Source organism: Lepisma saccharinum, chromosome 12 (genome assembly GCF_977018435.1).
Source record: "Lepisma saccharinum chromosome 12, izLepSacc3.1, whole genome shotgun sequence".
NCBI classification, from domain to species: Eukaryota; Metazoa; Arthropoda; class Insecta; order Zygentoma; family Lepismatidae; genus Lepisma; species Lepisma saccharinum.
In genome coordinates, this window is record NC_139240.1 from 40,819,889 (window position 1) to 40,835,682 (window position 15,794).

At 32.8% G+C, this 15,794-nt stretch overlaps 1 protein-coding gene across 1 annotated transcript in view; it reads right to left on the reverse strand.

The window, feature by feature from the left end:
• Positions 1 to 15,794, reverse strand: part of LOC145996447 (serine protease inhibitor dipetalogastin-like) — a 74,035-nt gene extending 58,241 nt beyond the window's left edge. The window contains exons 1-2 of the mRNA XM_083132932.1: positions 15,546 to 15,794; positions 12,945 to 13,088 (exon numbers count right to left, since the gene is read on the reverse strand). Of these exons, the coding sequence (XP_082989058.1) occupies positions 12,945 to 13,088; positions 15,546 to 15,597 (196 nt within the window). The 5' untranslated portion in view covers positions 15,598 to 15,794. The remainder of the gene's footprint in view (positions 1 to 12,944; positions 13,089 to 15,545) is intronic.

Consider the following 15,794-nt stretch of genomic DNA (forward strand, 5'->3'; position numbering starts at 1 on the left):
TCATCTGTCCCTGTCCTGAGCAAGATCTATATACTCCTTTCCTTCCCTACCAATTTCCTTTAGGTCCATCTCTACATTATCCCTCCATCTTTGTTTTGGTCTTCCTATTGATCTTTTACCATCAGGTTTCCCAACAAGAATCCTGTATACTCTTCTTTCCTCTCCCATTCGTACCACATGATCTACACACCTAAGTCTTCTTGATTTAATCATTCTAATAATTGAATACAAATTATGTACTTCTAAATTATGTAATCTTCTCCACTCATCTGCCTCGTCATCTGTTTTAGGCCCAAATATTTTCCTAAGGATTTTATTTTCAAATACTCTCAATTTATGTTTCTAGCTTATACTGTAGTTATTATATTTTTTTCTATCAGCTTATTTTGAAATTAATATTATTAGGTATAGCCTTTGATTTATAACTATATTGCTTTTTTATCAATTTATCTAAGAGTACATGCAGACAAACACATGTGTACACACTTTTATGTAAATAGATATGCCTTTTTTCAATATTTTAGTATGAAGATTGCACTTTAGCTATTTAAGCAAGGGTAGGAAAGGTAGGATTTCTGAGAATTTGTTGCAGGATTTTGTTGTCCAAGTATAGATGAGAACTGAGCTGGGAGACTGTTTTGAACCTTTTCATGAGAGTTTGCATGTGAACTGTATGCAAATTGAGCACTATTGACTGCGCATGCTTCTAAGTTTTGCTGTTATTTTACATCAAGTCTGTGAGACTGTAGACAGTTTTCCCTTTTCAAGTTGTTTTTATTGATTGTATTTGTATATGTTTTGGGGACTTAGCAGTTTTATGTTATGAGGCAGTTTGTTGTAGAATATTTTTACCGGATTGTTTTGAGATATTGAGTGCCTGCTGTTTTACTTGTATTTATTTTCCTTCTTGAGTTGTGTATTTGACTATATTTTGTCCAAGTTCGTAGTATTTAGAATAATTGCTATTGACTTGTAGATGTAGGGAGTAATAATCCTTTGCAAGATGCTCTATACTTTAGTCTGAACATTATTCTTAGTGTTCACTTTTGAAGCCTTAGTATTCTGGTAGTATTATTAGTGTAGAGGTAAATTAGGCTGAAATGTAGGCATTTTTCTGATAAATTATACTCACTTAGTTGTTTCAGCAGGTAGAAGTTGCATGATGGTTTACTGCTGATGATGTTAATTTGCTCTTCTTATGTACTACGTATGATGTAGGTTACTTGAGTAATTGGAATTTTGTACTGAAAAAAGGATTGCTTGTCTATTTTATTCCTATGTTGTTGAGTTTGTCCATAAGCAAGCCATGTTTTTACTCTATGCTATGCCTTGGAAGAATCTAGATATATTGTTTGGTTTGGTTTGAGTTGCTGTTTTAAGTCCGCTTTATGCACAGTAAGGCTAATCGGGACTGGACCTACAGTTTAAAGTGGGATCCGAACCACTTGTGCCTCCACCGTCTAGATATATTGTGTTTGCAGTTTTATTTTTCTCTAAGGTTTCAGCTATGTAGTTTTTTAAACTGTGCTATGGGTGTGACTATTGATTTCTCTTTCTGGATCCCATGTTGGTTTCTGTGTATTCCTCTTGCTGCTTGAATTTGACTTAGGTTGCTTGCTTTTTTTCTTAGATCTTTATATGTTTATTTGTTCAGTATTTTTTATTTTTTTAATATTCTTTTACATAAAAAAATCAAAGTACATTGTTAAAGTCAAAGTGTGTTAAAATTCAATTTTTCAAAGTTAAAATTTTAAAAATAGAATTTTCAAAAATCAAAAGTTATAATAGTATATTTTTGTTAGCAGAAGTTTTTATACTAGGGCAAATTATTTTGTTGTTAATGTAAAATTTGTTAGTTAATGTAAAATTAAAGTAATTAAACATCAATTTTTCAAAGTTAAAGCTTTAAAAATACAATTTTCTAAAATTAAAAGTTATAATAGTACATTTTTGTTAGTAGAAGTTTTTTTTACTAGAGTAAATTATTTTGTTGTTAAAGTAAAATATGTTAGTTAATGTAAAATTAAAATAATTAAAAATCAATTTTTCAAAGTTAAAGTTTTAAAAATACAATTTTCTAAAATTAAAAGTTATAATAGTACATTTTTGTTAGTAGAAGTTTTTATACTAGAGTAAATTCTTTTGTTGTTAAAGAAAAAAGCAAGCAACCTAAGTCAAATTCAAGCAGCAAGAGGAATACACAGAAACCAACATGGGATCCAGAAAGAGAAATCAATAGTCACACCCATAGCACAGTTTAAAAAACTACATAGCTGAAACCTTAGAGAAACATAAAACTGCAAACACAATATATCTAGATTCTTCCAAGGCATAGCATAGAGTAAAAACATGGCTTGCTTATGGACAAACTCAACAACATAGGAATAAAATAGACAAGCAATCCTTTTTTCAGTACAAAATTCCAATTACTCAAGTAACCTACATCATACGTAGTACATAAGAAGAGCAAATTAACATCATCAGCAGTAAACCATCATGCAACTTCTACCTGCTGAAACAACTAAGTGAGTATAATTTATCAGAAAAATGCCTACATTTCAGCCTAATTTACCTCTACACTAATAATACTACCAGAATACTAAGGCTTCAAAAGTGAACACTAAGAATAATGTTCAGACTAAAGTATAGAGCATCTTGCAAAGGATTATTACTCCCTACATCTACAAGTCAATAGCAATTATTCTAAATACTACGAACTTGGACAAAATATAGTCAAATACACAACTCAAGAAGGAAAATAAATACAAGTAAAACAGCAGACACTCAATATCTCAAAACAATCCGGTAAAAATATTCTACAACAAACTGCCTCATAACATAAAACTGCTAAGTCCCCAAAACATATACAAATACAATCAATAAAAACAACTTGAAAAGGGAAAACTGTCTACAGTCTCACAGACTTGATGTAAAATAACAGCAAAACTTAGAAGCATGCGCAGTCAATAGTGCTCAATTTGCATACAGTTCACATGCAAACTCTCATGAAAAGGTTCAAAACAGTCTCCCAGCTCAGTTCTCATCTATACTTGGACAACAAAATCCTGCAACAAATTCTCAGAAATCCTACCTTTCCTACCCTTGCTTAAATAGCTAAAGTGCAATCTTCATACTAAAATATTGAAAAAAGGCATATCTATTTACATAAAAGTGTGTACACATGTGTTTGTCTGCATGTACTCTTAGATAAATTGATAAAAAAGCAATATAGTTATAAATCAAAGGCTATACCTAATAATATTAATTTCAAAATAAGCTGATAGAAAAAAATATAATAACTACAGTATAAGCTAGAAACATAAATTGAGAGTATTTGAAAATAAAATCCTTAGGAAAATATTTGGGCCTAAAACAGATGACGAGGCAGATGAGTGGAGAAGATTACATAATTTAGAAGTACATAATTTGTATTCAATTATTAGAATGATTAAATCAAGAAGACTTAGGTGTGTAGATCATGTGGTACGAATGGGAGAGGAAAGAAGAGTATACAGGATTCTTGTTGGGAAACCTGATGGTAAAAGATCAATAGGAAGACCAAAACAAAGATGGAGGGATAATGTAGAGATGGACCTAAAGGAAATTGGTAGGGAAGGAAAGGAGTATATAGATCTTGCTCAGGACAGGGACAGATGAAAGGCATGTGTTGCTGCAGCCATGAACATTCGGGTTTAAGAAGGCTAGAGAGTTAGTTAGTTATACATTAAATAAGCATAATATTTGGATTGTAAGTATAGAATATAACAAATGTACAATGCATTTTGCGAAAACTGTCAACTTTGCATTATAAGCAGAAAATTAAACCAGTTTGCCCTAGAAATACATTTTAAGAATAGCCCAAAATAGCATGCGTAATAGAAAATTAAGAAAACTTTCTGATGAATAAAAGTACTGACTACTGCTGAATGAATCAATTACTGTAAAATATTATTCTCTGATTCAAGTAATTTAACTGTAAACATTATCTTTTGTGTGTAAAATATAATTGTAAGTTGAACTGATAAGTACAAATATTAACTTTATACGCCTTCATACACTCTAAATAACATAACTTTGATATATAAATTAGTAACAATTTGTTAAAATTAAGTTAAACTGTAGAATTGTTTTCTTAAATAAATATAAAAATACTAAACAAATAATTCCTTCTTTTCCTATTTAAAGGATGCCAAACAGTGTAAACCAGTTGTTAGTGGCTAAATAACATAACATTTGAAGGCAGTAACAATATTTTTTAAAAATACTGTTTTTTACCTAACTTTGTGAATTAAATACTAGTACATTTTGTCAAATTATAAATAAAATATACCTATTTCTTTGGTATTTGTACTAAAGTGAAGAAAATGTTACTAAAACTTGGCTAGTACAGTAAATCTGAGAGTTTTAGCTTTATTTGTCCGTAACGGGATATAATTGTAACTTGTTAATCTCGCCAAACACAATCTTTACCTCAATTCTGGAAGCTAGATGAACTTTAACGTTTCGAATTACATATAGTAAAGGCCCCTATAGTGGAAAAATACACCCAGTCTGTAAAAATTTGGAAATGCTGTCTCCTTCTCTGTCGAACCAGACCAAGAGTGTTCTCAAATGTTTCAATATATTTCTTAACATAACTAACTTTTCAAGAAAACAATACCTTGTGCCCAGATAGCTTAGTTGGTATAGCGTTAGACTTTTAACCTATCTGTCCAGGGTTCGAGTCCCTGTCTGGGCGATTACAATTTTTAAATTTTGTCATCGGATCTTGTGCAACAGTAAGTCGTAAGTAAGCTTTTAAGTTTCTCAAATATCAGCATCTTTAGCTAACAGTACAGCATAACCAGTATTATTATAATAGAAAAGTTCTGGTGGTAGAACCTACACCTACTGTAATATCTCTGTGATATTAATTTACATGCAGCCCATAACTTTTGGGACTGTTTCTCCTCCGTTACATTTCCTCGCCATTTACCCTTAGCGTCGCGATTAGCCTCAGAAGCAAAAAAAAGCGAAATCTTATATTTGTTCTTTTTATATCTCTGAAACCACCTATACTATAGAACTACATTTAATGAATTTTGCAGTCTTCCTGTTTGATCTGTTAAATAATCCAGTCAATAAAAATATACTTGCATAGAAAAATCTGTTGTTCAGATACTTTAATCGGGTAATCTGCTTTTGCGTACTTCCTCAGAAATATACACAATCATAGTTATTTATAAATGTAGCACCTGATATAGAATAAGTCGAAGTCTAGTTAGAGTTGGCCTGTAAGTGCTTCTGGTACATGTAGTTACTTGAAAAAGCATATATTGGTTGTGTAAAAAATAGCATTCTTATGAAACAGTAAAAAATCAACCTCATTTCCTCGTAGCATTAGCTGTAAATGCTTCTTGCAGGTTAACAAAGCTCTGGCGTGTGGGCCTACATCACCTACAATCCTTTGTAAGGTTCGTGTTGTCCTATAAATTGTCGATATACATACTAAGTCTCTAGTTACAGCCTAAGCTTTTAGTTTCAATCAGAGGATTTCAGTGTTCAAATAGTGATTGTAGCCTCGTATAATAAACCAAATGGAAATAACCCAAGTGTTGATGCACCCAAAAAACCAGTAATACTTCAAAAATACTTTGAAAAAGGCTATAAGGCTAAATTATTCTTCTAGCATAGAAAAAAAGTTTAGCAAATGGACCTATGGTTCATATATGTAGTCAGTCGTCTTTGAACTTCGTCTTGTCCTGTGAATTGTCAATACATTGATAAATGGTTATATTTAAAAATAAAAAAAAGGAACAATGTTGGTAAGCGTCCAGTTATGGACCCATCGATAAAGGAATTTCAGTCTTTATAGACACACAATAATTTTCGTTACACTAAAAATTTGGCCTCGTATAAAGGTAAATAGTCGAAATGATAAACATTTCGTGTACTTTATCCAGTAAGCCTTAGCTAGAAATACAATAACAGCGTTACAGACATAAAAATTAAGCAAGCTTTGATATTCTAGTGGCACATAATAAATATAAAATATCCTTTAAAATACTCTGACAAATAGTAGTAGGTTATCTGAGATCAAAATTTTCAAGCCCTCTCTCCTGCATAAATAGCTCTAGAATTCACTAAGCCTCAAAATAAAATTGGGTACATAAAATAAAAAGCAAATGGAGAGTGATGCTGATCACATCATCTCCAAACAGCAAAAACAAAAGTATATGGATGGAGCCCTACCTGATATATTTAGAAAACTTTAACTAGTATATGAGTAACAAAATACTCAGCAAACTCTAAAATAAACAAACTTTCCTACGTAGCAGGCGTAACCTGACCTAAATAAATACATATAGAAATACAGAACCAAAAATAGCATAGTGGAAATCAGTAAACCCTAATAATAATAATAATAATAATAATAATAATAATAATAATAATAATAATAATAATAATAATAATAATATATTCTGTGGCTTACATTTTAGCTAAAAGTACTTTTTCTTTAGTGTTTTCGAAAATATTTAAATAAATACTAAACTCTAAGTTAAAAATTTGTAAATGTATATATAATACAAAACAAAATAAATAAAAATTAATACATACCCTGCAAAAAATCAGTAAAAAAAGTTGAAAACATCTCTTTGTGCATCCAAAATATAATAACAAATCCTTCCTGACTGGATTAAATTGTGTTATTTGAGTAATAATAAGCCTAAACTTGTGAAATAAACAGATAGAAGTTGAGATCACACACTCTGTGTGTCGAAAATGTAACTAAAAATCTTTCCTGAACAGATAGAATTGTGTTATTTTGGTAATAATAAGCCTAAACTTGTGAAATAAACAGATAGAAGTTGAGAACACACACTCTGTGTGTCGAAAATGTAACTAAAAGTCTTTCCTGAACAGATTGAATTGTATTATTTTGGTAATAATAAGCCTAAACTTGTGAAATAAACAGATAGAAGTTGAGAACACACACTCTGTGTGTCGAAAATGTAACTAAAAGTCTTTCCTGAACAGATTGAATTGTGTTATTTTGGTAATAATAAGCCTAAACTTGTGAAATAAACAGATAGAAGTTGAGATCACACACTCTGTGTGTCGAAAATATAACTAAAAGTCTTTCCTGAACAGATTGAATTGTGTTATTTTGGTAATAATAAGCATAAACTTGTAAATAATAAATTAAAAGTTGAAAAAATCTCTTTGTAAATACAAAATTTAATAAAAAATGTTGCCTGAATAGTACAAATAGTGTTATTTTGGTAAAAATTAACATAAAGTTGTAAAATAATAAGTTAAAAGTTGAAAAAATGTCTTTGTGAGTCCAAAATTTAATAAAAAATGTTGCCTGATTAGTACAAATAGTGTTATTTTGGTAAAAAATTAATATAAAGTTGTAAAATAATAAGTTAAACGTAGAAAAAACGTCTTTGTGAGTCCAAAATTTAATAAAAAATGTTGCTTGAATAGTACAAATAGTGTTATTTTGGTAAAAAATTAACTTAAAGTTGTAAAATAATAAGTTAAAAGTTGAAAAAATGTCTTTGTGAGTCCAAAATTTAATAAAAAATGTTGCTGATTAGTACAAATAGTGTTATTTTGGTAAAAAATTAATATAAAGTTGTAAAATAATAAGTTAAACGTTGAAAAAAATGTCTTTGTGAGTCCAAAATTTAATAAAAGTGTTGCCTGAATAGTACAAATAGTGTTATTTTGGTAAAAATAAGGATAAGCTGTGAAAATGTTTGACATAAAGTCAAAGTTTGGTAAAAAATAAACTCAAAATTAAGTTAAATAGCACACAGTAACATACATTTACTACCTAAATCAATAATCAAAGGGTCCTAGGTTCGTTACCCCGTGATAAAAGCAAATGGTGAAAACTGTAGGCCCCGTCCCTAATAGCTCTCCCTTCTTCATAGTACAGATAAAAAAAAACCTGCGCTAAAGCGTCCTGTGCCTTGGAGGCAAACCTGAGCGGAATATTAATTGGCGGCGGAAACCGCATAGCTTCAGAGATTTGACCCTTGCTGCGCCTTCTCAGACATCCTTTGTTGTCTGATTGAATCCCTCCCCTGCCCTACAGTATTGCATAGCTTTCCCCTGTTCTTGCGTACTGGTTAACCTTGAAAAAACCGGTTCTGAAAACCTACCGACGCGTTCTCTGATTGGTGATTCAGATTCCTTCTTTGTTCTGACGTTCTGACGTCATTTGACCTTGAACGCAGACTCCCCAAATTCCTTTCTCGTCTACCTGCGCGGAATATTAATTCATTCTCTCTGTCTGGGATCAGAGCGGAGTCGAGATTCTGAGACAGTATTCTGTCTAGCGTCTGAGATCATCGTGTTTCATAATATAATGCAATTATTACATAGTACTAATTAATAATATTACATATCGCGGGTTCGAGTACCGGGACCGTCTTCTTTCGTACCATTACCACCGTTCATAGCTGTTCATAAACCATAAACTCTTATTTTCAATATTATAAACATTAATATTATCGATTTATACATTACATACTTTGTAGTAATGAATATAAAACCATATGCATAGCGTTTAGTACCTCTAATTACCTTCTATATACATATTTTTCATAAAATAAATAAATATATATTCATAAAAGTTATAAACATGCAAATACATAAATGTAAAGTACTCTAAATACTCGCAAATGAATTCTAAGTACATGCAAATTAATTAAAACCCGTGCAAATTAGTTATAAGTACGTGCAAATGAATTGCGAATATTAAATAGCGACCGACGTTGGCGCGGTCAGATACTACTATGCTGCCAGTCCTAAGCCTGGATAAAGTGTGACGGGAAGCTATTTACACTTTGTGTCGCAGATAACGGTGTCGCAACTGTCATGGAATATATTTTCCATACAATGTCGCATACGACGGTGTCGCAAATGTCGTGGATTCCTTGCAATTAGGTAACTAATCTGATTTCTTGTGATTTCATGTATTGTTTTAACATACTTCAAAATATCCAAAGTTACTGAATTTCGAAACTAAGCACTGCATAAATATCATACTCAAATATTTCAATTTAAAATTATATGAACTAATTTGTTTGATAACAGAAGGAAATCATGAAATGAAAATATTTTTTTATATGAAACCATGCAAATTCTCTACAGCGTTAAAATTCAATGAAAATAAACAAAATAGAATTATGATAGAGACATGATTAAAAAATTGCCACTTAGGTAAAATAACAGTTTGATATTGAACATACACAGTTATGTAATTAAATATAATGAGCCTTACCCTGGAACATCGGAAATGAAAGAAACACTAATATTTGCTTCTCATAATTCTTGGTTTTAACCTTCAGCATGTTCTGATTATTGCTCTTAGGCAAGGTGGATTAATTTAAATTACTTTAAATAAATAATTTATAGAATAATGAACATAAGGATTTTGTAGATACCAGAATCACTTTTGGTGAAAATACATTAATCTCATGATCATTTAATGATGTTTATTAGGTTCCACAAAAGGAAAAAAAAAGAAATAAAATATATTTACTGATGGTGTGAAGCTCAAATGTAAACACACATTTATCTTGATTTAAAATTCAATAATTTGCATAGGAAAAAATACGTAGTAGACATTTTGTGTAGAAAAATTTACAAAATACTAATCATATTAAACCATAAATAGTGTCATTATCATTAAACTGTAAATAAACATGGCAACTGATATTTTTCAAACTATCATTTAAAAAATCTCCAAAATTCAGTTAATATTTTAAGTTTTCAATTTTAGAGTATATTCAGAATGTTTTATTTTCACTTGAAGGAAAGTTACTTAAATTATTATAGTTTTATTAACACACTCAACAAACATTTCCACAGTAGGTACTGTATCAGAAACACAGAAATGTATATTTACTACATATGTTTATTTGCTTTAATCAAACTGTTCAAATATTTCACGGGGCCGTTTACTAGAAAAAGTCTATCCATAAAAAACATATATCTTTAGGTATGGTGCCAAAAACCATACAAGCAATTTTAAGCGTGTTTTCTAAAAAAACATTAAAAATCGATTTAAATAAAAAAAATCAACAAAAATGATTTTTCCAATAAAAATCATGATTTTTATCCACCCTGCTCTTAGGTAATAACACGAAATATACAAATTAATTGTTTATTAATTGCAATAATGTTTACATTGAGATTATATGACACATATGTACTTCAGACTAAAGATTTATGGAACAAGAATCTCTGTTAATATTTGGTTATAGGCCCCGGGTATATTGTATGCCCTAGGCCCCGCACTCATCTGGGGCCGGTTCTGACCCAGAGCATGATGCTGATAACGACATTACATCCGCTATTACCACGATCAAGAATGTATGGAACCCTATCTCCGCATTCTCTCCCTGCGTTTCTGTAACGGTGCAATGCGCAATGAATAGGTCTATCCTTTTTCATGCGAGTGTATACTTTCAGTCAACTTCAGCATTTGGGCAATATGTATTTCTTTATTGAACTTTAATAAACCAATATCAACAAATTATTATTTCCTACCTATTTCCATCGTGTTCTGGCTTGATTTTTAATTTTTTTCTCTTCTATCCTTGCTTTACAATCGTTTTTGTCATGAGTGGGCCTAATGCATTTATTACAATTCCGTATAATTCTGAAAGTAGCACCAAGGCCAGACTCGCTTTTAAATTCATGAGAATAGTTATCTCAGGATAGGATCAAGTTTTATTGAGAGTAATGCAGCGTGTGCAACTATTTGTTCAATGTTAGTAGGTTAGGGGGTCATCTATTCGTGACGATACAACTCAAATTCAGATATAATCCATTGAGCTGCATGCAATAATATACCTATGTCGTATGTGTGTTCGTTCATCTTCAATTGCATCACAGGAACTTACACGTCGGCAGCCAAAACATAAATGTGTAGTACAGCAATCGTTTAATAAACAATATCAAAGTCACCCTTTCAAATAAAGAATGTTGATATAATAGCCGAAGCCGTTAAAGTGTTCGAGCATAGATAAGATGTGGCATGGCAAGTCGATTTCCTTCAGGTGGAGTTAAAAATGGGCCACGAATTTAGTAGTACCACAGATAAGGATATGTAATTTATACAGCGCAATTTTGAAACTGCATCTTGGGCAAAAATGCTGCATAAAGAAACGAATAGAAGCACTACTAAGAGGAGAGTGTACAGGTGATACCTGTCTCATAGTCATGTCTAGGGCCCAGGACTTTATGTCCTATAAAACTTTAAAATATGTATGTAATTATGTTAAAAAAATGGAAAAATATGTCATGAAAAATTAAAAATATGTCAGAAAAATTCAGAAGTATCCCCAGTAAAGCCAAAAATATGAACAACAGTACTTGTCTCATTATACGGGATGTCAGTATCTTCCAGGGAAGATCGATGGGGGTGGAGTATTAAATGAAGTCAGAATCCATTTAACTATATAATGTAGTGGGAAAATACTGACAATATATTGTATGGTTCACTGCAATTATCCAAAATGTTATTTGCTATTATGTCAAATTTACACCTTTGTGGAAAGTAAAGCATAATTGGAAGCTCGCTATAAAAAGGGGGTATTTTTGTTCTGTACTAGTTGGTAAGAAGATGACATCTGCTTTAATTTGTTCGTTCGTAATTTCCTTATCCTGCCATCGATAATATGAACTATCCGTTGTGCTATAGGGAAGAATTATAAAATTAAAATAAATAAATTATAAAATAACCGATTATATGCAAGACAATTACGAAATTATACAGAAATATGTCTTATTACGAGAAAATTGAAGAAATATGTTGTAAAAACACGAAATTGGTAAAATATGTCAAATGCCTTATCAAGTTTGTCTATTTCGACTGATTTTCATCAGATATGTAAAGATCTCACCCCAGTATCCGATTTGATGCCAAATAAAATATATGTTATAACATAAAGTCCCAGGCCCTAGGTCTCATGTCTGATAAGACTATCTTTCTTTCATATCTCTTCCTTCCTTCCTCTACTTCTCGCCTCTTTCTTATCTTGTCTATCTCTTCTCTCTCCCTCTCTTCCCCCATCTCATTCTCTCTTTCTATCTCTTTGTCTCATTTCCCTTCGACTTTCCTTCTCTCTCTTTCTGCTTTTTCTTTCCTCTCTTCTTTTCCTCTGACTTTTCTGTCTTTTTTATTTATCCCTCCTTCCGTTTTTCTTTCTTTCTTTCTCTCTCTCTCTTTTTCTCTACTTCTGTCTACTTCTCTCCCTTTCTCTCTCTCTCTCTCTCTCCTCTCATTCTTTATTTCTATCTCTGTTTCACTTTACTTATATTATCTTTTCTGCCTTTCAACCTCTCTATCCTTCTCTCTTTCTTCATCTGCTTTTCTTTCTCTTCTCGTTGCTTGATTGAGTTGGTTTATTTCGCTTCACTTTTCTGCCACTTTTGGCTAATCGCGAAGATGAATAAGAATAACATGAAATGGATCAAAGGACAGAAACAAAGACACAATGACAGCATGCAACACGAGGCTTTTGATTTATTTTACTTCGCTCTTCGTGCCACGTTTGGCTAATTTGCGAAGATGAGGATGAGTGATGATATGATGAAATTGATAAATGGACACTCACAAACATCCATGCCCAGGCCGGGATTCGAACCCGGGACACCTGGCGTCGTAGCGCGATGTGCTAACCACTCCACCAAGGGGGTCGGCATACAACATGAGGCAAACGGATGATTACACTGGCCGTGAGTCCAGACGCCAGAGCCTCGTTAGCATGCAAGATACAGTTCAGGGTGTACTACGTGGAAGAGAGTTCAGTCACAACAGTGGCGAATGCAGGGATACACATGCGAGGAGCAAATTATTTTTTAACTTTTCACCTCAAATTTACTTTCCCGTTATCAAACACAGCAGCTATTCTTACATATGCAAGGAAGCTTATACTTACTATGTGACGTCCTATAAAAGCAATCGAACTCCAAATTGTTGAGGAATGTTCTTCCTAGACTGTCGCAGACAGGTGCACTTGTCAAATTTCTGGCTGCCATAAAACAAGGGTGTTGCCTATAATTTGCCAAGACTGGTGCAAAAACTGGAACAAAAGAAACATCAGCCGATAGCACGTCTTCGTTCAGCTACAAATTTTATATTTTAAAAATTTTTAGTACACGTAAGAATATACGTAGTTGCAGTATCCTCTACGTCTTGTTTAGATTTGTAAAATTTGTTCTTTTGGAACATTACTTTGTTGTCTGTCTTTCCTTTTCGCAGCACACATTGAAAAACCCATATTTTTGAATGTGATATGAAGCTCTAATGTTGAAGTTAAATCTAGTAGATGAATTTGCAGTGTAAACCTTACATTGCAAAGAATTATATTACACTTGCAGGCACCTCTCCAGAAATATTTCATAAGTAGACCGAGTTAACTTTTGCAAGTGTGAAAAAGGTTTATTTTCTCTCAGTGAAGCATTTCTTCATTAATGAAACATATCCATGGACTAAATTTTGTAATAATATGATTGATATTTTTTATTTAATATAAACATCATTGTAGAATGTAAAAAATCAATACGTGTGTATTGTTTCCTCACTATGTGTTTTAAATATGAAACACAATTCTTGAGTAGGGCCTCACCGATGACGTAGTAGATCGCATTCCACTTTAAACTGTAGGTCCAGTCTCGCTTAGCCTATCTGTGCATAAAGTGTACTTAAGGGAGAATTCACACCGAAGAAACACGCGACACGCAACATGCAACACGAGACACGTGTCGCTTGGAAGCCAACACTCAGTAATCAATGCAACCTTTCGAACCGAAGAGACACGGCAAGATGCACGTGTCGCGTGTCGCTTACGTGCCTCTCGGACTGTGCCGTTTTCTCAATACCGTGCATCGTGTTGCTTCAGTTTCTTGTTCGCGCATGCGCAGCGAATGCTTCATTCCAACGAGCTGTATTTAGACTCTAGAAGAGAGCCCAACCGGCATTATGTTTGATCCTCTAATTTGTTGATATAATAAAGTATCGATATGTACAATGTTTTAACAATGTTTTAAGATTTAAACACAACGTTCATTTCGCTTTATCAAGTTTTTTTGATGCAGTTATCTATCGGCTGTAATTTGCTTTCAACATCGTGAAAAGAGGCCGTGTTTTGGTCATTTACCTGACTGCTTTTATTTGAAAAAGTCAGCTTATGGAGGCACTTTAGTCCAAACTATATTAGTTAACATGGTAAAGTACTCTAGTGCATGGTTTTTCAACCACCGGGCCGCGACCCGATACCGTGCCCTGGTATCAACTATACTGAGCTGTGAAATGTTCTGCTGAAACTGGTTGACAACTATCATAATCCCAATATCATATTTGAGTTGTGAGTTTTCATTTTTTAAGTCCATTTTATGCACAAATAGAATAATCAGAACTGGATCTGCCCGGTGCCTCCCCGGTTAACGAACCCGGGATCACTTAATTACAAGGAGACGACGTTACCACTTTGTCTTCCATATTTGTATATTTGTCAAAAATATACACACGTAATCAAACAATTATTACTCTTATGATTATGCTAGAATTTATTTATCAATATTTAATTTCATAGGTACATGTTAATTCATGCATAAAATCTTCAATACTGTAAAGATTTACGAGGAAAATTCTTCGGCTGAGGGCATTGACTTAAAAAAGAATACCGTGACATGGTTTCGCGAAGGTTGAGTACAATTTTTATTCAGGCTGAAAAGTCTAGCGTATACAGTTTGATTTCAGTGCATATTATTTCTCAGTTTTCTGGTGCACAAAATGCCTCTCCCAAGTTTCAATAACTTGCACAAATTTTACAACGCAGTTTACATGTAACAATATCTCTTGTTACGTTATTTTCGGGTGACTAATAAACTGATTAATGCAATTATATCGGTACCATCATGCAAACTGAGCAAAGAAACCAAGTGTCGCTTGCCGCGTGGATCTTGTCTCTTCGGTGTGAAACACAAGTGTCGCGTGTTGCATGTCGCATGTTGCATGTTGCGTGTTGCGTGTTGCGTGTTTCTTCGGTGTGAATTCTCCCTAAAATTTAAAAAAAAAATGTTCTTGAATGTTTTTAAAGTGCAGCTAACCAATCACATCAGAAGTTACAGCCAACGTAATTTAAACCTCGTGCAAATTACCCACATATCGCCGTCTGAATACTGTTTTGTCGTATCTCACTTTTCGTCGGAGATGAGTTGATGATGTTATCGCGTTCCGTAGATATAAATGCGTCACGTTTAGAAGCGACATATCTGGTTGCCAGGTGGTGTGAATTATCAACAATAATAAAATGTTTGTTCAAATCTTGTAATGTATTCCAAATCCACAAAAATCAAACTTTAATCGGCTCTCCTGAGAAGTTAGTGCAGATGGACATACGACAAAATAGTATTCAGCAGGCGATATGCCATTGTACACGCTGTACACAAAAGTACTTCGATACCTTAGAAAAGAAAGGATTTGCATCAAAATATAAATTAAGCACCTCCATAACTATGAAAGCATATAGACTCACCGAAAAAGATGCAGGGTGTTAAAAATAACAACATGACTTCAAGAGAATCCATTCACACACACAGAAGAAAAGTAACTAACTGTACTGGTGCGTTTCTCTTTTCCCCATGTTTTCTGACTCGGAAATGTAAGTCATTTTCGTTCGTGCAACGTACTGTACAACAGACTAAGGTCAAGCGGAAAGCTTCAGCAAGGTCTTCTCTGTTACAACAACTTATCAGTCGCTGTAATCTCTCCAACTTTTCCGCTC